This window comes from Tachyglossus aculeatus, chromosome 4 (genome assembly GCF_015852505.1).
Source record: "Tachyglossus aculeatus isolate mTacAcu1 chromosome 4, mTacAcu1.pri, whole genome shotgun sequence".
In the NCBI taxonomy this organism is placed as follows: Eukaryota; Metazoa; Chordata; class Mammalia; order Monotremata; family Tachyglossidae; genus Tachyglossus; species Tachyglossus aculeatus.
In genome coordinates this window covers 18658591-18684641 of record NC_052069.1, presented here as the reverse complement: position 1 = coordinate 18684641, position 26051 = coordinate 18658591, and the positions used below count along the sequence as shown (strand labels likewise).

At 43.2% G+C, this 26051-nt stretch overlaps 1 protein-coding gene and 1 non-coding gene across 2 annotated transcripts in view; both read right to left on the bottom strand.

Annotated features, from left to right (window-relative positions):
- The window catches only part of LOC119927012 (ADP-ribosyl cyclase/cyclic ADP-ribose hydrolase 1-like), a 94062-nt gene that overhangs the window by 34641 nt on the left and 33370 nt on the right, over positions 1 to 26051 (bottom strand). Inside the window, exons 2-3 of the mRNA XM_038745532.1 lie at positions 12369 to 12507; positions 601 to 736 (exon numbers count right to left, since the gene is read on the bottom strand). Of these exons, the coding sequence (XP_038601460.1) occupies positions 601 to 736; positions 12369 to 12507 (275 nt within the window). The remainder of the gene's footprint in view (positions 1 to 600; positions 737 to 12368; positions 12508 to 26051) is intronic.
- On the bottom strand, positions 14240 to 14377 carry LOC119927554. The gene has a single exon (XR_005450547.1). It is a non-coding gene; the product is annotated as a small nucleolar RNA SNORA7 (small nucleolar RNA).

Below are 26051 nucleotides of genomic sequence, written 5' to 3'. Positions count from 1 at the left end.
GGGGATTTAAATCCTCTCAACTGACACTGAAAAGAAAATGGATACACCATCAGAAAAAGGGTTAGAAAGAAAAACCTTAAATAATAATGTAGGTTGGAAATCAATCAATCAATAGCGTTTATAGAGGGCTTACTCTGTGCAGATCACTTTACTAAGTGCTTGGAGAGTTCAACCATGACCTGAAAATGTTGAAACCTCCAAAAACCTGTATAATAATGATGATATTTGCTAAGCATTTACCATGTGCAAAGCACTGTTCTAAGCTTTAGGGAGGTTACAAGGTGATCAGGTTGTCCCACGGGGGGCTCGCAGTTTTAATCCTCATTTTACAGACGAGGTAACTAAGGCACAGAGAAGTTAAGTGATTTGCTCGAAGTCACACAGCTGACAGTTGACGGAGCCTGGATTTGAACCCATGACCTCTGACTATAAAGCCCGTGCTCTTTCCACTGGGCCACGCTGCTTCTCCATGATTTTCTGTATTTTCTGCTTCTCTGTATGATTTTCAACACTTATTCAGAGTCCAAAACAGAGTCCAGGGCTCACTTCTTAATGGATTGCGCCTTGTATTCATAATTTGGGAATGCGAAAAACTCTTACCTGAGCTCTCAGAATTCCCACACCATGAGATACCATCAGCAATGTAGCCAAGGAAGGTATCCTCCAGGGTGAAGAGGTCACTCTGGGCTCTTGCGAACCGATGAGCAAGCTCATAACTCTTACTCCAGAGAAGTGTCTAAAATAGAAGTATCAGGAATGGCATCATTAATAATAAATATTGCTGTATTTGTAAACTCTTGCTATACACCAAACACTGTTATTAATAATAATAATAATGGCATTTGTTAACTGCTTACTATGTGCTGAACACTGTTCTAAGCCCTGGGATAGATACAAGGTAATCAGGCTGTCCCACGTGGGGCTAACAGTCTTAATCCCCATTTGGCAGATGAGGTAACTGAGGCACAAAGAAGTCAAGTGACTTGCCCAAAGTCACACAGCTGATCAGTGGCAGAGCCGGGATTAGAACGCACGACCTCTGACTCCCAAGCCCGGGCTCTTTCCACTAAGCCACGCTGCTTCTCTGGGATAAGTACTGGGATAGGTACAAGATAATCAGGCTAGACACAGTCCCTGTCCCACACTAGGGCTCACAGTCTAAGTAGGAGGGAGTAGGATTTAATCCCATTTTACAGATGAGGAAACTGAGGCACAGAGAAGTTATGTGACTTGCCCAAAGTCACACTGCCAGCAAGTGGCAGAGGCAGAATTAGAACCCAGGCCCATCCTCTTTCCACTAGGCTCTGCTGCTTCAAAATGACTCTTCTTTTTTTAGCCCCTTTGAGTACCAACAAGCGTCATCATCATCATCATCATCAATCGTATTTATTGAGCGCTTACTATGTGCAGAGCACTGTACTAAGCGCTTGGGAAGTACAAATTGGCAACATATAGAGACAGTCCCTACCCAACAGTGGGCTCACAGTCTAAAAGGGGGAGACAGAGAACAAAACCAAACATACTAACAAAATAAAATAAATAGAACAGATATGTACGAATAAAATAAATAAATAAATACATAGAGTAATAAATATGTACAAACATATATACATATATACAGGTGCTGTGGGGAAGGGAAGGAGGTAAGATGGGGGGGATGGAGAGGAGGACGAGGGGGAGAGGAAGGAAGGGGCTCAGTCTGGGAAGGCCTCCTGGAGGAGGTGAGCTCTCAGCAGGGCCTTGATGTTTTCAAAAGGCTAAGACTTTTAGCAGAGGAAGACAGTCTAAAGTGTAAACTATTTTTGCCACTGCTGGACTCTCCCAAACCCTTAGTACAGTGCACTGCACTCAGTAGGTGCTCAGTAAACATCATCACCACTATCCTTTGCCTCCAAAATGGTGTTGAGATGGTCTCAAGGCCAGCCTGGAGAGCACTCTACCACATCTGCAGTGTGGTGGAGCATGATCTAGTGGAAAGAGCACAAGGCTGGGAGTCAGAAGACCTGGATTCTAATCCTGGCTATGCCACTTGTCTGCTGTGCAACCTTGGGGAAGTCACTTGATTTCTCTGTGCCTCAATTTCCTCATCTGTAAAATGGCAATTAAATCCTACTCCTACTTATACTGTAAGCCCTGTGTGGGACAGGGACTGTGTCCAACCCGATTATCTTGAATCTACTTTAGTACATAGAACAGTGCTTGGCACATAGTACATGCATGAGAAGCAGCATGGCTCAATGGAAAAGAGCACGGGCTTTGGAGCCAGAGGTCGTGGGTTCAAATCCCGGCTCTGCCAATTGTCAGCTGTGTGACTTTGGCAAGTCACTTTACTTCTCTGTGCCTCAGTTACCTCATCTGTAAAATGGGGATTAAGACTGTGAGCTCCCCGTGGGACAACCTGATCACCTTGTAACCTCCCCAGCGCTTAGAACAGTGCTTTGCACATAGTAAGCACTTAATAAATATTATTATTATTATTACATGCTTAACAAACATTATTATTACCGTTATTATTATTGTTACTATTATCTGCAGTTGTAGGACTTTGCAGGGTGGAAGGATGACAAAGCCTAAGCAGCTTTGCTTAGTGCATACAGTATGAGTCAGGGGTCAGAAGGTCCTTGATTCTAATCCCAGATCTGCCACATGACTGCTGTATGCCCTTGGACAAGTCACTTAGCTTCTCTGGGCCTCAGTTCCTCACCTGTAAAATGGGGATTAATAATAATTATAACAATGGCATTTATTAAGCACTTACTATGTGCAAATCACTGTTCTTTGTGAGCACCACGTGGGACAGAGACTCTGTCCAACCTGATTAACTTATATCTACCACAGTGCTTAGAGCAGTGTTTGGCACAAAGCGCTTAAAAGTATCATAATTATTATTACTATTACAGTTATTATTATTATCCCTGTCCTTCAATTCCTTTATCTCAACCCAATCCAAAAAAGGGTGAGCGAGAAAAGGGGCCGTGGGTAAGCAACCATACTCTAAGAACTTTCCCAGGCCCGTCTTGCTTAACCATTAAGGTTAGTTCTTGCCTTTGGTCCATAAGGCCACATCTCTCATAAACAGTAATAGTTTATTCCCCCAGTTATCATTCCTTCAACAAAGTAAAGCAGTGGAGTAATTTCAGGGCCAGCTGCAAGTTCCCCTAATGACTATCATTACAGTTCCCACTTTGGAACTTGATTTCCTCCTCGTCACAGAAAGAATTTTCCCAGGGGCAAAAAAGACATGTTCTGAGAGTCATCACTAACTGATGATGATGATGATAATAATGGCATTTGTTAAGTGCTTACTATGTGCAAAGCACTGTTTTAAGCACTGCTGGGGGGATACAAGGTGATCAGGTTGTCCCACATGGGGCTCACAGTCTTAATCCCCAGTTTACAGATGAGGTAACTGAGGCTCAGAGAAGTTAAGTGACTTTCCCAAGGTCACACAGCAGACACGTGGTGGAGCCGGGATTAGAACCCATGACCGCTGACTCCCAAGCCCGTGCTCTTTCCACTGAGCCACACTGCTTCTCTAACAACTGCTCCTGACAATCATGATTAGGTGTCTCTTGTTGCTAAAGTGGCTCTGGGCATTTCACTTCAATCTTAGGAACTGCTCTGTTTTGCACTGCCAGGCGAGAGGAGGGAAAATAAGGAAAAGGGTGGAGATGAAAATTCCTATTTTCCTAGGGGCCCACAGGAGCCTGGGCCTGAACATGAGATTGGGACATAGAGGTTAGAGGCTGCCTCACATCCCCCAAAGATAAAGGAAGAGGAAAGAAAATGTCTCTTTTTATGGTATTTGGGAAGTCCTTACTATATGTTTACTATACAGAGAAGCAGCGTGGCTCAGTGGAAAGAGCCCGGGCTTTGGAGTCAGAGGTCATGGGTTCGAACCCCGACTCCGCCACATGTCTGCTGTGTGACCTTGGGCAAGTCACTTCACTTCTCAGAGCTTCAGTTCCCTCATCTGTAAAATGGGGATTAAGACTGTGAGCCCCACGTGGGACAACCTGATCACCTTGTATCCCTCCCAACGCTTAGAACGGTACTTTGCACATAGTAAGCGCTTAACAAATGCCATTATCATTATTATTATTATTATATGCCAGGTACTGTACTGAGTGCTGAGGTAAACACAAGTTAATCAGGTTGGACACAGTCTGAGTCCCACATGGGGCTCACAGTCTTAGCCCCCATTTTACAGATGAGGGAACTGAGACACAAAGAAGTGAAGCAACTTGACCAAGTCTCAGAGTAGACAAGTGGCAGAGCCGGGAAGCCCATTGTTGGTGGGAAATGTGTCCGTTTATTGTTGTATTGCACTCTCCCAAGCGCTTAGTACAGTAATATGCACACAGTAAGCACTCAATAAATACAATTGAATGAATGAATGATTAGAACCCAGTTCCTTCTGACTCCCATGACCGTGCTCTATCCACTAGGCCAGGCTGCTTCTCTACAGATTCTGCTATGTACCCCATTAAGTCTAAAGTGTGGAAATCAAGCTATAAATCGGGATTAAGAACCGAAAAACAAGCAGCATCCTCACTAAACCTGCAGGCTGGGCAGAGTCTGGGACCAACCCTCCGCAATTATAGGCAGTTGGAGGGAGACGGAGAAAATGACCGTGGGCTATGGATTTGGAAATTGGAGGGTGGGGCATGAATTTGGAAACAGTAGGAACTCTGTGAAACCGAGGCCCAATTCATTTCTACTTGGGAAGGAATGAGGGGAATGGGGAACAGATTTTGTATGCACTGTATATGTGAAATGATCCAGGATGCTAAGAGTGCCCAACAAATACCAGAGGTCCGTCATCACTTATATTTACTAAGCGGTTGGGAGGGTATAATATTAAAGTGTAACAGACACATTCCCTGCCTAGAACAAGCTTTCAGTCTAGAGGGGGAGACAGACATTAAATAAATAAAATTACAGATATGGGTAGACACCCGACAGGTATCTAACTGGTACGTAGAAGCAGCGAAGCAGCGTGGCTCAGTGGAAAGAGCATGGACTTCGGAGTCAGAGGTCACGGGTTCAAATCCTGGCTCTGCCACTTGTCAGCTGTGTGATGTTGGGCAAGTCACTTAACTTCTCTGCACCTCAGTTCCCTCATCTGTAAAATGGGGATTAAGACTGTGAGAGCCCTGTGGGACAACCTGATCACCTTGTAACCTCTCCAGCGCTTAGAACAGTGTTTTGCACATAGTAAGTGCTTAATAAATGCCATCATTATTATTACTTGTCATTAAGCCATATCTGAGTCACTGTAAATGGCCACCATCCCCCGGATCCCAAAGAGAAGCAGCGTGGCTTAGTGGAAGGAGAACAGGCTTGGGAGTCAGAGGTTGTGGGTTCTAATCTCGACTCTGCCACTTGTAACTCTGTGACATTAGGCAAGTCACTTCACTTCTCTATGCCTCAGTGACCTCATCTGTAAAATGGGGATTAAGGCTCTGAGCCCCACGTGGAACAACCTGATTACCTTGTATCTACCCCAGCACCTTAGTGCTTGGCACATAGTAATAGCTTAACAAATACCATCATCATTATGATTGTTATTATTATTATTATTAAAAAGATGCATAAAGTCAGTCCAATGCTTCTCTAGCTCTACAGTCAGTCAATGAACTGTATTTATTGAGCACTTTCCATGTGCAGAGCACTCTGCTGTGTGCTGGGGAGAGTACAATAGAACAATATAACAGATATATTCCCTGCCTACAATGAGCTTACACTCTGGGGGACTCTACAACTCTATACAACTGTGTAGGGAAAAGATGATTCCCAAAAGAAGAGTTGTGCAAATCAGAGGATTGGAATCCCACTCCATCACAAAGAGACAAGATAACCCAAGATGATCCCCACATCTGCCAAGCTAGCTCTCTTCCTCCCTTCAAGGCCCTACTGAGAGCTCACCTCCTCCAGGAGGCCTTCCCAGACTGAGCCCCCTCCTTCCTCTCCCCCTCCTCCCGCTCTCCATCCCCCCCCGCCTTACCTCCTTCCCTTCCCCACAGCACCTGTATATATGTATATATTTGTACGTATTTATTACTCTATTTATTTTACTCGTACATATCCTATTTATTTTATTTTGTTAATATGTTTTGTTTTGTTCTCTGTCTCCCCCTTGTAGACTGTGAGCCCACTGTTGGGTAGGGACCGTCTCTATATGTTGCCAACTTGTACTTCCCAAGTGCTTAGTACAGTGCTCTTGATTGATTGATTGATTGATTGATTGATCTAGACTGTGAGCTCATTATGGGCAGGGAATGTGTCTGTTGTTGTACTGTATTCTTCCCAGCTCTTAGTACAGTGCTTTGCACACAGTAAGAGCTCAATAAATACAACTGAATGAATGAACGATCCTCAGATCCCATTCCTGGGCATTGAAGCATAAGAGCAGAGCTCTAACTATCAGTGGATAAAGTGCAGGTCCGTGACTCAGAGGTTTATTTAATAATATTATTAATAATAATAATAAGAATGGTATTTGTTAAGCACTTACTATATGCCAAACACTGTTCTAAGTGCTAGGGTAGACACAAGGTAATCAGGTTGTCCCACGTGGAGCTCACACACTTAATCTCCATTTTACAGTTGAGGTAACTGAGGCACAGAGAAGTTAAGTGACCTGCCCAAAGTCACACAGCTGATAAGTGGCAGAGCCGGGATTAGCACCCACAACCTCTGACTCCCAAGCCTGTGTTCTTTCCACTAAGCCATACTGCTTCTCATGGGGTCTAATTCCTGCCTCGCCACTTGTCTGCTATGTGAACTTGGGCAAGTCACTTCACTTCTCTGTGCCTCAGTCACAGCATCTGTAAAATTGGGATTGAGACTGTGAGCCCCACTTGGGACAGGGACTGTGTCCAACCCGATTTGGTCATATCCACCCCAGCACTTAGAGCAGTGTCTTGCACATAGTAAGCGCTTAGGAAATGCCATAATAATAATTATTATTATTCATTAACTCTGAATAAAGGGTTTGAAGGTGCTTCATGGACCTATAGTGCAAGGTGTGTAGAGCACAGGCCTGGGAATCAAAAGGTCATGAGTTCTAATCCCATCTCCGCCACTTGTCTGCTGAGTGGCCTTGGGCAAGTTGCTTTACTTTTCTTTGCCTCTGTAACCTCTTCTGTAAATTGGGATTGAGACTGTGAGCCCCACATGAGGCAGGAATTGTGTCCAACCTGATTTGCTTGTGTCCACCCCAGTGCTTAGAACATTGTCTGGGACATAATAAGTGCTTAACAAATACCACAATTATTATTATTAATATTATAGGCTTGACCGACATTCATTCATTCATTCATTCAATCATATTTATTGAGTGCTCACTGTGTGCGGAGCACTGTACTAAGCGCTTGGGAAGTACAAGTTGGCAACATATGGAGATGGTCCCTACCCAACAACTGGCTCACAATCTAGAAGGGGGAGACAGACAACAAAACGAAACATGTGGACAGGTGTCAAGTCATCAGAACAAATATAATTAAAGGTATATGCACATCATTAACAAAATAAATAGGATAGTAAATATGTACAAGAGAATAGTAAATATGTACATGACTTATATGGCAGTAGATACATCCAGGACATGGGGAAGTTGTGAACTGCTTAACAAATACCATTATTATTATTATTATTATTATTATTATTATTATTATTATTATTATTATTATTATTATTATGAACTTCTGACTCCCAGACCTGCAATTTATCCATGGAAAATTAGAGCTCTCATCATGGCTCAGTGGACAGAGCACGGGCTTTGGAGTCAGAAGTCATGGGTTTGAATCCCGGCTCCACCACTTGTCATCTGTGTGACTTTGGGCAAGTCATTTCACTTCTCTGGGCCTCAGTTCCCTTATCTGTAAAATGGGGATTAAGACTGTGAGCCCCCCGTGGGACAACCTCATCACCTTGTAAACTCCCCAGCGCTTAGAACAGTGCTTTGCACATAGTAAGTGCTTAATAAATGCTATCATTATTATTATTATTATTATCATCATCATCATCATCATCATCATCATCCCAGACCTGTGCCTTATCCACGGAAAGTTAGAGCTCTGCTCTCATGCCTCAATTCCCAGGAAAGGGACTTGAGGATCATTCACTTATTCAATTGTATTTATTGAGTTCTTACTGTGTGCAAATCAATCAATCAATCAGTCATATTTATCGAGGACATACTATTTGCAGAGCACTGTACTAAGCACTTGGGAGAGTATAATATAACAGAATTAGCAATCCTGTTCCCTGACCATCATGAGCCTTCCCAGACTGAGCCCCCTCCTTCCTCTCCCTCTCCTCCCCCTCTCCATCCCCCCCGCCTTACCTCCTTCCCTTCCCCACCGCACCTGTATATATGTATATATGTTTGTACGTATTTACTACTCTATTTATTTATTTTACTTGTACGTATCTATTCTATTTATTTTATTTTGTTAATATGTTTTGTTTTGTTTTCTGTCTCCCCCTTCTAGACTGTGAACCCACTGTTGGGTAGGGACCGTCTCTATATGTTGCCAACTTGTACTTCCCAAGTGCTTAGTAAAGTGCTCTGCACACAGTAAGTGCTCAATAAATATGATTGATTGATTGATTGATGAGGAATGCACTGGTTACAATAATAATGGCATTTATTAAGCACTTACTATGTGCAAACCACTGTTCTAAGCACTGGGTGTGTAGACTGTGAATGTACCATGTGTTTTACGTAGTGGAAGGAGACACACCTGGTGTAGGGGTGCCTGTTTTGAAGGGATTTTCTCTGTTGCCGAATTGTACTTTCCAAGCGCTTAGTACAGTGCTCTGTACACTAAGCGCTCGGTAGATACGATTGAATGAATGAATGAATATAACTAAAGGATTCCAATTCCACCTCTACAGTTTTCCCCCCTTTAGTGCCAAGTACTGGCTTTGTCTTCCTGAGCTTTGGGGCAGGAAGTAATGGGCAAGAGAGAGGCATAAAATAAACCCCTTCCTTCATGTGGAATGCAATGAGAAATCCCTCTGGGATTTAAAGAGAGAGGGGATCTGGTTAAAGGGATGGCAGAGAAAATGCAGCTTGGCAGTAGCACAGTTCTATTTTCAGGCTCCACCCTGACCTTTCTCAATTCACCCGAGGGAGTTCTGTAGTCACAAGGAGAGGCTCAGATCCTTCGTGCGGAAGAATTAGAGGACAAGAGCTGGCTTGCGGAATTGGTGGATGAATCAGGCAAGAGAAACAACCTGGCCTGCAAGTTGGATGCGTCACCTTATATATGCTTGTAATGGTAAGGGTGACAAAAATCCAGAGACTCTTCATTAACTTAATGGAGCCCTGTTAAATGCCTAATTTCTAAACCCTCTGCCATATCTCTGGGCTTTTAAGAAGGAAAAGCCAGGTGGAAAGTACAGTGTCTACAACAATGTTCTGCACTGGGTCGGCCTCTCAACGGTGATGGTGACAATGAAAAGTGAACTCAGGATTGATTGGGGCCCTTGAAACGGATCCCTTTTAAAGCAAACTGTTGGTTCCTTTTTCAAGAGGGGCCTTCAGAAAAGGAAGTTCTGATAGTAATAATAATAATAATAATAATAATGGCATTTGTTAAGCGCTTCCTATGTGCAAAGCACTTTTCTAAGCACTGGGGAGGATACAAGGTGATCAGGTTGTCCCACGTGGGGCTCACAGTCTTCATCCCCATTTTACAGATGAGGTAACTGAGACACAGAGAAGTTAAGTGAGTTGCCCAAGGTCGCACAGCTGACAATTGGCAGAGCCGGGATTTGAACCCATGACCCCTGACTCCCCAGCCCAAGCTCTTTCCATTGAGCCACGCTGCTTCTCATACTAATCAATCAATCAATCGTATTTATTGAGCACTTACTGTGTGCAGAGCACTGTACTAGCCACTGCAAGCGAGGTATAGGAAAAACCCGGGCAGAACCGAGTTTGCCTGTGTTTCCTTTCAGACTTCCAGAGGTAGAAATGACCAGAATTGGATTTAGAGAAGTTGTGGGGAGAATCAAGAGGGAGTCAATGGCCTTCTTGACTTTATCCCAGGGAAGTAAGCTTTCTGATTTAGGGAATACTTGAGAAAACGGAAATTCTTCCCCCCAGGTCAATCTCATTGGCCAAATAACCCAAGACATCAGCTGTAGCCAGCCATCCACCGACGGTCTCTAGACTATAAAATCCTCCTTAGACTGAAAGCTCCTGTGGGCAGGGATCATCTATACAGACCCTTTTGCACTGTACTCTTCAAAGCACTTCGGACAGTGCTCTGCACACAGCAAGTACTCAGTAAACACCACTGACTGACTGAGTAATGGATTGGATTGGGCCTAGTGGAAAGAGCAGGAGCCTGGGAGTCCAATCAATCAATCAATCAATCAATCTTATTTATTGAGTGCTTACTATGTGCAGATCACTGTACTAAGCGCTTGGGAAGTACAAATTGGCAACATATAGAGACAGTCCCTACCCAACACTGGGCTCACAGTCTAAAAGGGGGAGACGGAGAAAAAAAAACCAAACATACTAACAAAATAAAATAAATAGAATAGATATGTACAAGTAAAATAAATAAATAAATAGAGTAATAAATATGTACAAACATATATACATATATACAGGTGCTGCGGGGAAGGGAAGGAGGTAAGATGCGGGGGTGGAGAGGAGGACGAGGGGGAGAGGAAGGAAGGGGCTCAGTCTGGGAAGGCCTCCTGGAGGAGGTGAGCTCTCAGCAGGGCCTTGAAGAGAAGAAGAGAGCTAGCTTGGTGGATGGGCAGAGACCTGGGTTCTAAATCCCAGCTCTGCCACTTAATAATAATAATTATTATTATTATGATACTTCTTAAGCACTTACTATGTGCCAAGCACGGCTCTCAGCGCTGGGGTAAATACAAGGTAGTTGGGTTGAACATAGTTCCTGTCTCACAAGGGGCTCACAGTCTTAGAGAAGCAGCGTGGCTCAGTGGAAAGAGCCCGGGCTTTGGAGTCAGAGGTCATGGGTTCAAGTCCTGGCTCTGCCAACTGTCAGCTGTGTGACTTTGGGCAAGTCACTTAAGTTCTCTGGGCCTCAGTTCCCTCATCTGTAAAATGGAGATGAAGACTGTGAGCCCTCTGTGGGACAACCTGATCACCTTGTAACCTCCCCAGTGCTTAGAACAGTGCTTTGCATATAGTAAGCACTTAATAAATGCCATTATTATTATCATCATCATCATCATCAATCGGATTTATTGAGCGCTTACTATGTGCAGAGCACTGTACGAAGCGCTTGGGAAGTACAAATTGGCAACATATAGAGACAATCCCTACCCAACAGTGGGTTCACAGTCTATTATTAATAATAATAATCCCCACTTTACAGAAGAGGTAACTGAGACACAGAGAAGTGAAATGACTTGCCCAAGGTCCCACAACAGACACGTGGCAGAGCCAGGATTAGAACCCAGGTCCTTCTGACTTTCAGGCCTATACTCTATTCACTAAGCAACGTTGCTTCTGTGGCTTGTATGACCTTGGGCAAGTCACTTCACTTCTCTGTACCTCAGTTCCCTCATCTGCAAAATGGGAATTCAGTACTTCTCCTTCCTACTAGGGAAGCTGGAGTGTATGAGAAAGGTTTACATCTTAGACTGTGAGCCCACTGTTGGGTAGGGACTGTCTCTATATGTTGCCAACTTGTACTTCCCAAGTGCTTAGTACAGTGCTCTGCACACAGTTAGCGCTCAATAAATACAATTGATTGATTGATTGATTGATTTTAAGAAGCAGCATAGACTGGTGGGAAGACTATGGTACTTTAGGAAGCAGTGTGGCTCAATGGAAAGAGCTCAGGCTTGAGAGTCAGAGGACGTGGATTCTAATCCCGGCTCCACCACTTGTCTGCTTCATTACCTTGGGCAAGTCACTTAACTTCTCTGTGCCTCAGTTACCTCCCCTGTAAAATGGGGATTAAGACTGTGAGCCCCACAAGAGACAACCTGATTACACTGAATTTACCACAGCACTTAGAACAGAGCTTGGCACATAGTAAGCACTTAACAAATACCATAATTATTATTATTATTATTAACTAGAAATCAGGAGACTTAGCTCAGCCTGTGACCTGTTTACCTTGGGCAAATAGCTAATCTCTCTATGCCTCAATTTATTCATCGGTAAAGTGGAGAGAAAATACCTGCTTTCTCTACTGTGAAGCCCTTGTGGCTCAGGGATTATGTCTGATCTGATTATCTTGTATCGACCCAGCGTTTGTCACATAGTAAGTACTTAATAAAATGGTATTATTACTATTATTGTTATTATTATTACAGAGACATGGTTTAAAATTAATAACTTATCAGTATTAGCTTTTTACCTTGTTACATGGTACCTTGTTAGCAGGATGAGCTGCTAACTCCATTAATGGCTGATAATCATTTACTGTGATTTCGCATGGGTTCTTCTGAATAAATGCATTTTTAAATGTATCCCAAATCTTCGTACAGTCTGTATCTCTGTAAAACAGAAATGGAATTTGATGATCAGTGATATAAAACCAAGTTTTCAAAGCCGGATAAGTTTGAATTTCACTTCATTCAGCTATGTGCCTACTAAGGAAAACGAGGGAGGATTATTATCCTTTAGGTATTTAAGACTGATGATGCCAGACTAAAACAGAAAAATCACAGGTTGGGAGTAGGAAATGATTAAGATTTTAAACAAAGAGATTCCTTGGCTTTTTTGAAAATGTGAAAGAGCCATGTCTCACAAGCTTTAATAAGCTCTAGACTGTAAGCTTCTCCCTAGACAGTGAGCCTCTTGTGAGCAGGGAACATGTCTACCGACTCTGTTATATTGTACTCTCCCAAGCGCTTAGTATAGTGCTCTGCACACAACAAGCACTCAGTAAATACCATAGATTGACTGATTGACAGATAAACAAAATGTATCATTTCAGTTTTTCCTTCTAGCACAAACATCCATTGCTTATTACAGCCTTGCAGATAGAACCTCCTGGGGCATTAGTGAGCTTAGTGGCATATGCATTTCGAATAATAATAATAATAATTGTGATATTTATTGAGCACTTACTATGTGCCAGGCACTGAACTAAGCGCTGGGATGGATACGAGCTAATCAAGTTGTATACAGCCCCTGTCCCACATAGGGCTCACAGTCTTAATCCCCATTTTACAGATGAGGTAACTGAGACCCAGAGAAGTTAAGTGACTTGCCCAAGGTCACACAGCAGACAAGGGGCAGAGCCAGAATTAGAATCTATGTGAGCCCAGTGTTGGGTAGGGACCGTCTCTATATGTTGCCGACTTGTACTTACCAAATGCTTAGTACAGTGCTCTGCACACAGTAAGCGCTCAATAAATACAATTGAATGAATGAATGAATGAATGAATGAATGAATGACTTCCGGGCCCTTGCTCTATCCACTACGCCATGGTGCTTCTCATGAAATGCCTTCAGTCAATCAATAATGTTTATTGAACACTTTCTGTGAGCACAGCACTGTACTCAGCACTTGGGAGAGTACAATATAACAGAGTTGGTAGACATGTTCTTTGCCCACAAGGAGCTTACAGTCCAGAGAGGAGACTGTATACCTTCTTTTCAACCGAAAGATTATTTTTTTTGTCAAAATTCTAAACACTGATTACATCTAAACTGTCTCTTTTTCCAAAGTCATGAATCCTCCCCTCCTCTTGCTTTTCTGGCGGTCTTCTGCTCATATAGAGCCTATTAAAATACTGTCTTGTCTTACGCCACCAAGTCTTTCCCAACCCATAGTGATAATGACGATGGCATTTGTTAAGCGCTTACTATGTGCAAAGCACTGTTCTAAGCGCTGGGGGGGATACAAGGTGATCAGGTTGTCCCGCGTGGGGCTCACAGTCTTAATCCCCATTTTACAGATGAGGTAACTGAGGCTCTGAGAAGTTAAGTGACTTAGCCAAGGTCACACAGCAGACGTGTGGCGAAGCTGGGATTCGAACCCATGACCTCTGACTCCGAAGCCAGTGCTCTTTCCACTGAGCCACGCTGCTTCTCAGCGTGACACCAGGGGCACATCTCTCCCAGAACATCCCAACGGCAATCGTTCTGGGAGTGTATCCATAGTGTTTCTGTGGTAAAAATGCAGAAGTGGTTTATCACTGCCTCCTTCCGCACAGTAAACTTGAGTCTCCACCCTCGACTCTCTCCCATGTCACTGCTGGCCAGTACAGAGGAGTTCTGACTTGTAGCACATTGCCTTCCACTCGCTAGCCACAGGCCAAGCTAGGAATAGAATGGCTATGCCTCTGCTTGACTCTCCCTCCCATAGCCGAGACTGGCAGAGTACTGGAAACTCCCCTGGGGCCACCCTGAGAGGGGTCAAAGACTGTCAAGCCCACTACAAATAGTAGTTTTAAGATTCATTTCCCATAGAATAATACTTTTTTATATAACAGAATCCACCTTTGATTTAGTTTTGGTTAATAAACTGCATCTACAATCATCTCCTGAATCCTTAAGATAATTAACTTTTTCTAAATCACCTGAGAAATTAGTGACAGAGGAGCCTATATTTTTCACTTGATATTATTCATTAGTTGCCAGTTTTAATCCTCTTTGTATTGGTTCATTCCGTTCGCATGGCGAAACACCGAGGCTCCGAGAGACTCCGCAGCGCTGAGATTTGTAGATTAGGTAATTATTTGTGGAGCAATTGATCTTCAAGATTGGTCCTTCTTATGACACCACCTCCTGCACAGACATGTTTCTAATGATACTGACCATGGTTAAGAGGCATCTATTACCACTCACCCCACCTCAAAATGCTGATCCTGTCTCTTCAGAGGCAAGAAGATGCTGAAGAGACTCCCAGAAAGACTCCAGTTTACAGGCCTAATCTTTTTTAAATGAAGCCTCCCACTGATATCCCACACGCCCTGTTATTATTAATAATACTAATACTAATAATAGCATTTGTAAAGTGTTTGCTATGTGCCAAGCACTGTACAAAGTATTTAAGGAGATATGATACAAGCAGCTCTGATTCAGTCCCTGTCCCAAATGGGAGTTCCAGTCTAAGTATGAGAGGAAAGGCATTAATGCATTAACCTCCATTTTATAGTTGAGGAGCAGCATGACACATGCATTTTTGCCTTGCTACAACATAGAAATACACTATTAAAACTGCTTTCTCTATGCAATATTATAACTATCTGGCTCCCAGTATGATTTTTAAAAACACTTTTAAGTATTTGAACCCTCATACGGCTCAAACATAAACATTTTCCACAGAAGAGTCTATGCAGTCAGCTCAAAACTAATAAAAATAATTATGATATTTATTGAGAGCTATGTGCCAAACCCCGCTAAGCACTAAGCACTAGTAAAGATACAATATAATCAAGTCAGACACAGTTTGTGTCCTACATAGGCTCACAGTCCCTATAGGAGGGAGAACAGACATTAAATCCCCAATTTACAGATGAGGAAACTGAGGCCCACAAAAGTTAAGTGACTTGCCTAAGTTCACCCAGCAGACAAGTGCCTGATTCAGAATTTGAACCCAGGTCCTCTGTCTCCTAGGCCCAGGCTTTCTTCTTGGAAGCAGCATGAATCAGTGGAAAGAGCATGGGCTTTGGAGTCAGAGGTCATGGGTTCAAATCCCTGCTCCGCGACTTGACAGCTGGGTGACTTTGGGCAAGTCTCTTAACTTCTCTGTGCCTCAGTTACCTCATCTGTAAAATGGGGATTAAGACTGTGAGCCCCAGGTGGGGCAACCTGATCACCTTGTAACTTCCCCAGTGCTTAGAACAGTGCTTTGCACATAGTAAGTGCCTAATAAATGCCATCATTATTATTATTATTATTATCATCCACCAGGCCACCCTAATTCTACAATGAGGCTTTTTCATTGCCAGGATCACATTCAGTCTTGAAACAAAGTGGCCTTCTCCCAGTGAATTTCATTAAGAAATGGCAAAACTTTGATCAGAAGTTTGATAAGACAGAGAAGCGGTGCCAGTATTTCTGTTGTTGACATTGTGCCTGTCCCTGACCTCCTTTGGCCTAGATCAGTCCTCCGCTTTCTCTTAACTAACCACACTATCCTCTGCCCTGACTCAGAAGGACCTGTTTGTAAGATCTCCTAGCCCTGAGAGGAAACATAGTTGACGCATTTCTGGACTCCGAATATTGCACCCCTAGGGAAACAGGGAGTTGGAGGAAATTAGAGGAAGTCCATGGTGAAGAGTTTGGCCTGGCTGCCTCTGGAGCACAATTCAAGATACGCCTGTGTCTTTCCATCATCAGTGGTATTTATTGAGCGCTTAACACACACAGATGGTTAGGAAAGGATCTCTGGCCTTCTTTGGTCATCCCATCTGGAGCCAGACTCATGGAGCCTGCTCAGTTCTACCTGAAACCTCCACGTGGGTGCTTTCAATGGCCTCTGCAGAATTCCAAACATTAATCTCTGCAACAATCCGAAACTCTTACCATCCGTTTTTAGGCACCCTGTCAGCGTCTCCTCCTACCTGATCTCACAAACCTCCTACTGCAACCCAGTCTTCACACTTGGCACCTCTAATGCAACTTACGCACATGCCTCAATCTCATCTATCTGAGCATCAGGCAGAAACTCCTCACCCTGGACTTCAAGGCTGTCCATCCCCTCGCCCCCTCCTACCTCACCTCCCTTCTCTCCTTCTCCAGCCCAGCCCGCACGCTCCGCTCCTCTTCCGCTAATCTCCTCACCGTACCTCGTTCTCACCTGTCCCGCCATCGACCCCCGGCCCACGTCATCCCCCGGGCCTGGAATGCCCTCCCTCTGCCCATCCGCCAAGCTACCTCTCTTCCTCCCTTCAAGGCCCTACTGAGAGCTCACCTCCTCCAGGAGGCCTTCCCAGACTAAGCCCCTTCCTTCCTCTCCCCCTTGTCCCCCACTCCATCCCCCCATCTTACCTCCTTCCCTTCCCCACAGCACCTGTATATATGTATATATGTTTGTACATATTTGTTACTCTATTTATTTATTTATTTATTTTGCTTGTACATTTCTATTCTATTTATTTTATTTTGTTAGTATGTTTGGTTTTGTTCTCTGTCTCCCCCTTTTAGACTGTGAGCCCACTGTTGGGTAGGGACTGTCTCTATATGTTGCCAACTTGTACTTCTCAAGTGCTTAGTACAGTGCTCTGCACACAGTAAGCACTCAATAAATACGATTGATGATGATGATGATCTAACTCGTGGTGGACCCTTTGCTCCATCCCCCCTTTGGACTGAAACTCCTTTTCCTTACACATGCATTAGACCACCACTCTCCTCCCTTTCCAAGCCCTCCTAAAATCGTATAATAATAATAATAATAATAGCATTTATTAAGCACTTACTATGTGTAAAGCACTGTTCTAAGCGCTGAGTAGGTTACAGAGTGATCTGGTTGTTCCACGGGAGGCTCACGGTCTTGATCCCCATTTTATAGAAGAGGTAACTGAGGCCCAGAGAAGTGAAGTGACTTGCCCAAAGTCACAGAGCTGACAATTGGTGGAGCCGGGATTTGAACCCATGACCTCTGACTCCCAAGCCCATGCTTTGTCCACTGAGCCATGCTGCTTCTCCTCCTAGAGGCCTTCCCTGATTAAATCATCTTTCCCCTCCCTTTTGCTCCCTTCTGCATTGCCTGCCTTGAATCACTTGATATATACCCCACCCTCAGTCCCACAACACTCATGTATATGTCCGTAATTTATTTTATATCTGTCTCCCTCCAAGACTGCAAGCTCCTTGAGGGAAAGGAACACTTCTGCTGACTCTGTTGTAATGTACTCTGCCAAGCACTTAGTACAGTGCTCTGTTCACAGTAAGTGTTCGATAAATACAATCCATTGATCGATTGATTGAACTGAGACTTGGTGAGAAAAATACAGGCTTCCATATTGTTTTCCCGTTGCTTTTCTCTTTACGGTGTGATAGGTAACCTGGACAGAACAAGTTGCTGAAAGGGGGCTGGAGATTTGACCTCTCCCACTCTTCCCATCTGTTCCTTGGCCTAGTGGATAGACCATGGGGCTATAAATCAGAAGGACCTGGGTTCTGATCCCAGCTCCGCCACTTGTCTGCTTTGTGACCTTGGACACATCACAACTTCTCTTTCCTTCAGTTCTCTCATCTCTAAAATAGGGATTAAGATTGCAAGCCCCATGTGGGACAGGGACAGTCCAACCTAATTATCTTAAATCTACCCCATCGCTTAGATCAGCGCTTGACACATAGCAAGCGCTTAACAAATACCATCATTACTATCGTTATTATTATTATTAGTCCCTCATGGCACTCAGGCTCTGGTCTGGCTGCTCAATTCATGTGTGCCCCCCGTCAGACAATCCCGAAAGGTAAGATGGTCATTTTTGCAGTGCTTTTTCAAGAGCTTGGCTACTGCACTGGGCTTCTCTTGGCCTCTATCAAGCCAAGGTCTGGCTAAAAGCCGTGGCTGGAACACCCAGATAGAGAATCCAGATTCTTCCAGAATAGAAAGGGGAAAAAGCAGAGTGTTAACACCGATGTAAACACAAAATAAGGCTCTCTAAAACCATACTGAAACCCACTCTGGTTCCTGGCTTCTAGGCATCCAGCTGCAGTCAATCAAACACCTTGAGAACTCTGTAGTAGCATCGTCATCATCAATTCTATCTTTATTGAGGGCTTACTGTGCAGAAAAAGAGCACTGCAGGAAATGTTTGGGCACATAGAGGAAGTAGAAGGTATGAACCCTATATACCCTTGAGGACTTTATGGTCTAAAGAGAAGCAGCGTGGCTCAATCAATCAATCAATCAATCGTATTTATTGAGCACTTACTGTGTGCAGAGCACTGTACTAAGCGCTTGGGAAGTACAAGTTGGCAACATATAGAGACAGTCCCTACCCAACAGTGGGCTCACAGTCTAAAAAGGGGGAGACAGAGAACAAAACCAAACATACTAACAAAAGTAAAATAAATAGAATAGATATATACAAGTAAAATAAATAAATAAATAGAGTAATAGATATGTACAAACATAAATACATATATACAGGTGCTGTGGGAAAGGAAAGGAGATAAGATGGGGGGATGGAGAAGGGGATGAGGGGGAGAGGAAGGAAGGGGCTCAGTCTGGGAAGGCCTCCTGGAGGAGGTGAGCTCTCAGTAGGGCCTTGAAGGGGGGAAGAGAGCTAGCTTGGCGGATGGGCAGAGGGAGGGCTCAGTGGAAAGAGCCCGGGCTTTGGAGTCAGAGGTCATGGGTTCAAATACCGGCTCCGCCAATTGCCAGCTGTGTGACTTTGGGCAAGTCACTTCACTTCTCTGGGCCTCAGTTCCCTCATCTGTCAAATGGGGATGAAGACTGTGAGCCCCCCGTGGGACAACCTGATCACCTTGTAACCTCCCCAGCGCTTAGAGCAGTGCTTTGCACATAGTAAGTGCTTAATAAATGCTATTATAATAATAATAATAAAGGGAAAGAATAAGAAATTGACGCATATTGCTGTCCACTAGGATTCAAAAATGCCATCCCCAATTTTATCAGTTTATGCAGACTTGGTGATAAGATTGATATGTGACGGATAACCTCTTCCACTCTGAGTACATGCAAATTCTGACCCCACCCATTGTCTCCCAGCCTTCCCTGGTACCACTTCAATTCTGCCACTCAGTGCCAGTGCTCTGCACACAGTAAGCGCTCAATAAATACGATTGATTGATTGATTGATTGATTGATTGATCGATCTTCTGAAATCCTCCGATCTGAGAGTCCAACCATCCCTATTCTAATCCACGCATGCCAGGCTGAGTCTTCTGTTGCTGCCTCCATCCCCACATGTCCACTGCTATTCGATCAATCAATCAATTGTATTCATTCATTCATTCAATCGTATTTATTGAGCACTTACTATGTGCAGAGCACTGTACTAAGCCCTTGGGAAGGGCAACTCAGCAACATATAGAGACGGTCCCTACCCAACAACGGGCTCACGGTCTAGAAGGGGGAGACAGACAATAAAACAAAACACATAGACAGGTGTCAAAATCGTTAGAACAAATAGAATTAAAGCTATATGAACATCATTAACAAAATAAATAGAATAGTAAATATGTACAAATAAAATAAATAGAGTAATAAATCTGTACAAATATATATACAAGTGCTGTGGGGAGGGGGAGGAGGTCGGGCGGGGGGTTTGGGGAGGAGGAGAGGGAAAAGGGAGCTTATCAAGTGCATACACTGTGTGGAGCACTTTACCAAGCCATTGGGAAGATACAACACAATGGAGTTGGTAGACACGGCAAGGCAATCACAGGAAAATATAGGTAATTTATTTATTTACACTCATGTTTGTCTCCTCCTCTAGATTGTACTCTTCCAAGTGCTTTATACAGTGCTCGGCACACAGCAGTGCTCAATAAATATGACTGAATGAATGAATGAATCTGAACTTTTGCTTCCTTATATTTTGAAAATGTTTCCTCTGGCCTCCTTACTGACAGTCCCCCAACTTCAGCTCACAAGAAAACATCTATCTAGTGTGATCCATTATCGTACGCAATCTCTCCAGTGAAGAGGGGATGTGATGAGCTTTGCTCGATGCTACCGAACTTTCTGCTATCTGGGCCCTTATGGTTTTTGATTCAGTTTCACATCTGAAATTAAAGGTTGGATGCTACACTCGACAGACTTCCAGTCAGGGCTCAGTTTTGAAATGGTGTAGCGGTCACAATTTGCCTGCCTCCCAAGGAGTGTATTTATCTTCTTAATTCAGTTTGAAGTGACACAAGAAAAAAAAAAAAGGAAGACCCTTATGAGCCTAATCAACTTTTTGTCCCACTTGACCCAGAGGGCAACATAAATTGAAATAATCATTGAATTCACAGGGGAGAGTACAATACAACAGAGTTGGCAGATATGTTCCTTGCCCACAATGAGCTTACATTCTAGAACTCCAATTAATACTCATTAACGAAAATATTAGATGACTAGGGCAGGTACTGAATGGTAGGAGGCAGATTTAAAAAGCTACTTTTCGGTCTTAAATGGGAAGGTAGACATGCTGTAGGATATATATTTCCATCCCATAAAATGCACCAGCTCATCTAAATAAAAGAACTGAACTCAAAACTTACTTAGCATTGAAGTTATAAAGAGAAACAATATTTACAAAATTAATGTCCATCAACTGGACAGTTGGCTTCATATTCACTCATTTGACTGACACAAGTCTAAATCATGAATTAAAAGCATTAATCTAGGTCCAAAATTTCCATTTTTTTCTACAAGGAAGTGCATAAATCTGTCTGATGCAAATAAATCCTAGGAAAACTGTCTGCTAAGTAAAAATTTTCTGCACTGAAAATGAATATGCATCTCTAAAAGGAGATGCACCAGAAATGTTCTCTCCAGTGAATTGGAGCCTTAATTTTCTAGATCTGGCTAACCTGGAAGGATATCATTCCAACTGAAGAAACGTGTGGAATGGAAGGCTGGAAAAGGATTGATTTCTTAAAGTTACATTTGTTTTCCCTTCTCTGAAATGAGTACAATGGAAAGTAAGGCTATTAAGATATTAAAGTCCTAGACTTGTCCTCTGTAGCCGAAAATGTCAATTCTGAAAAGGGAAAGTCCTGGAGTCAAAACGGAGTTTGTAATAAAGAGAAAAACTGGTCTTCCTCGGGGGGATTTAAGCCTGCTTGATAGCAAATCACTGAAAAATCAAACACTAATGGTCAATGGTTAGGCTTACTGACATTTCATTTGGGTAATATTAGGACTGTGTTCTTCAGTTTAGGATTTTAGAATAAATTTTGATGATTGCTTTGATCAGCTCTTCATGTGTCAGTGTAGCGTTAGGTGAATGGATGTGCAGGGAGAAACAGCGTGGCTCAGTGGAAAGAATGTGGGCTTTGGAGTCAGAGGTCATGGGTTCAAATCCCAGCTCCACCAATTGTCAGTTGTGTGACTTTGGGCAAGTCACTTCACTTCTCTGGGGCCTCAGTTCCCTCATCTGTAAAATGGGGATTAAGACTGTGAGCCCCCCGTGGGACATCCAGATCACTTTGTAACCTCCCCAGTGCTTAGAACAGTGCTTTGCACATATTAAATGCTTAATAAATGTCATTATTATTATGCGTGAATGAACAGTAATATGTTACAAAACCTTTGAGACATTTAAGTATCTCTTTCCCTTTTCCTTCAAACCATCAATACTATTTATTGCTTCAACTATCTCACAAAGTCCAGTTAGGACCCACGCCACTCATTTCCATTTATTTTTGGAATTCATATGCTTTTTGTTAGTCTATCTCATCAATAAATTGCATTTATTGAACACCTATTGGATGCAAAGCACTGTACCATGTGCTCAGAAGAGCATAGTAGAACTAGCATTCATTATTCCTTCCCTCAAGAAACTTTCAATCTAGTCGGAAGACAGAAACTTAAATTACAGATAGAAGGAAGTAATAAACTGTATTAGATACATAAATCCTCTGGGGATTGGGGGCACTTAAATGCTTAGGTGACATGGAAGAACCAAGTGGAGGTTAGAAGATATAAAGTTGAGAGAGTAGAGATTAATATGGAGAAGCTTCATATATATGATATATATTATATATGATATATAATAATAATAATAATAATGATGGTATTTGATAAGTGATTACTATGTCCCAAACACTGTTCTAAACTCCGGGGAGGGCACAAGGTAATAAGGTTGTCCCATGTGGGGCTCACAGTCTGAATCCCCATTTTACAGATGAGGTAACTGAGGCATAGAGAAGAGAAGTGACTTGTCCAAAGTCACACAGCTGACAAGTGGCAGAGCAGGGATTAGAACCCATGACCACTGACTCCCAAAGCCGGGCTCTTTCCACTGACCCATGCTCCTTCTCTAATAATAATAATTTTGGTATTTGTTAAGTGCTTACTATATGCCAAGCACTGTTCTAAGCGCTGGGGGAAATACAAGGTAATCAGGTTATCCCACATGGGGCTCACAGTCTTTAATCTCCATTTTCCAGATGAGTTCACTGAGGCCCAGGGAAGTGAAGTGACTTGCCCAAAGTTACACAGCTGATAAGTGGCAGAGCCGGGCTTAAAACCCATGACCTCTGACGCCCAAGCCCACACTTTTTCCACTGAGCCACACTGCTTTTTCAGAAGGTTTTTAACATGGGAAGCTTTATGGTCTCTCTGCCCTCCCTCCTAGAATCTAACAGACAGTTATTGAAGGCACTTCTCCTCCAAGAGGAAAGAGCCTGGGCTTTGGAGTCAGAGGTCACGGGTTCAAATCCCGGCTCCACCAATTGTCAGCTGTGTGACTGGGCAAGTCACTTCACTTCTCTGGGCCTCAGTTACCTCATCTGTAAAATGGGGAGTAAGACTGTGAGCCCCCCGTGGGACAACCTGATCACCTTGCAACCTCCCCAGTGCTTAGAACAGTGCTTTGCACATAGTAAGCACTTAATAAATGCCATCATTATTATTATTATTGAGGCCTTCCCTCACACCCCATTTTCCTCTTCGCTCACTCCCTTCTCATCACCCTGACTTGCTCCCTTTGTTCTTCCCCGTCCCAGCCTCACAACACTTATGTACATATCTGTAATTTATTTATTTATATTAATGTCTGTCTCTCCCCCTCTAGACTGTAAGCTTGCTGTGGGCAGAAAATGTGTTTGTTTATTGTCATATTGTACTCTCCCAAGTGCTTAGTACAGTGCTCTGCACAAAGTAAGCACTCAATAAATATGATTGAATGATTGAATCAAAAGCACTTAATAAGCCCCACAATTATTGTTATTATTATTATACTGTCTCTATATGTTGCCAACTTGTACTTCCCAAACGCTCTGCATACAGTAAGCACTCAATAAATATGATTGAATGAATGAATGAATGAACTGTACAGGCCTCACAGTTTAAGAGGTAGAGGGAGAACAGGTATCTTTTTTGTGGTATTTGTTAAATTCTTACTATGTGCCAGGCACTATACTAAGCGCTGGGGTGGGCACAAGGTTGTCAGATTAGACCCAGTCACTGCTCCACATGGGGCTCACAGTCTTAATCCCTATTTTACAGGTGAGGTAACAACCACAGAGAAGTTAAGTGACTTGTCTAAGGTCACATACCAGACAAGTGGTGGAGACCGGATTAGAACCCAAGTCCTTCTAACTGCCAAGCCCATGCTCTATCAATCAATCAATCAATCATATTTATTGAGCACTTACTGTGTGCAGAACACTGTACTAAGCGCTTGGGAAGTACAAGTTGGCAACATATAGAGACAGTCCCTACCCAACAGTGGGCTCTATCAACTAGGCTAAAATGGTTCTCTATTCCCATTCTTATTCCCATAAGAATAATCTTATTCCCACTTTTACAGATAAGGAAACTGAGACATAGACATGGCAAATGACTTGTCCAAGGTCTATTGTCAGCTAGCAGATGGCAGGGTCACGTCTTCTAATACCAAGTCTGTGCCCCCTTTTCCACTAGGCCTCAGGCCATTTTGTTAAATTTCTTCATCTGTAAAATGGAGATTTCATTCCAGTGAGCCCCAAGAGGGAGAGGGAATGTTTCCGACCTAATTCAATTGTATCTCTCTCACTGTTCAATACAGTGTTTGGCACCTTGAAAACACTTAACAAATATCATAATTATTATCAGTAGACCTAGTAGCAATAATAGTAGTAGAAGAAGAAGAAGAATTAGTATTAAATGGGGAAAGACACTGGTGAGACAATACCTTGCTTCACAATTACACCACACTATTGCACGTGGAGAGCACATTAATCCCAAAACGAGCATTTTCTTTTTTTCTGAAAGTTTGAGGTTAAAAAATGTCAAATTTTCAAGTTCTGGCATTGTTCATCGGGAGATAAGCCTCACTGTATGGGTACTGCGGAATACTGTGGAGTTTTTCAGTAACGGCATAATCGCAGACAATGGTTATGTGATCAGTGTTACTTCATATTAACAAAAACTTATCTGGAATTTGGTTTCGCTTGTGTAGGCGATACATGCTGGGCCTCTAAATGAATATTAAAAAGAGGTGTAGTTGTGCTGTAGGGAAATATTTCAGGTGTAGAGGTGTGCCAGCACTTCAAAAGAAGTTTAGAATTTGTTCCGGGAAAAAAAAATAGTTAGGTGACCCAATCTCACAAAGAAGGAGAGCAGACGTGTCTCACTGGGGCCAGAGTACTTTCCTTTTTTTTTTACTCCTACTGATTTGGTGATGTATCCTGATCATATCGCAATGAGCAGAAACTCTCCAAAGCCCTTCAGCTCTTTCTCCCACCTTCCAATCCTGCCTTCAGCCCTCTCCTTTCAATCCAACTCCCACAAGTTCTATTGCACATTCTCAGTCCTTTATCCTTTCATGCCAGCTCAACCCCACCCTGCCAGCTCAACTCCTCCACTTCTTCTTTCCCTCTCCTCCTCCTTGCTTTACGCTGCTTCAGTGGAATGTTGTGCCACTGGGCAATCAATCAAAAACCATTGGAAAACCTGGGCTTTAACACATTTGGCGCTTGAAAGGAGCATCTGCCTGAAGAACAGTTCTGTCATCAAGCTTGTCGATGTATATCTTTGTGTCCCAAGCAGGTGCTATAAAAAGTTCTCTTCCTGCTGTTTGCATCCTTCCTTTACCTGTCCTTTGTACTTTCCATCCTTACCTGGTGACAGCTCCGTCCCCAAATGCCCTAGCTACTCCTGGAAGCCACTTTCAGAGCAGGGAGTACATTGAGTTTAGCTTCACGTCGGCAGAGCAGTGTCAAAAAGCAACCATGGGGACCATGATCCCCTCTGGGAACCATAAGCAGCCATGCGGGCCATGATCCGTCTCCCTTCCGTGTCATCTATGCACCTTCATCTGTGACCTTTGGACATTTGATATTCACCCCATTCCAACCGCATTGAACTTATGTACATATCTTTAAATTATATATCATAAATTATTTATTCGTTATTTATTCTATCTCCCCCAGACTATAAGCCCACTGTGGGCAGGGAATGTGTCTGCTT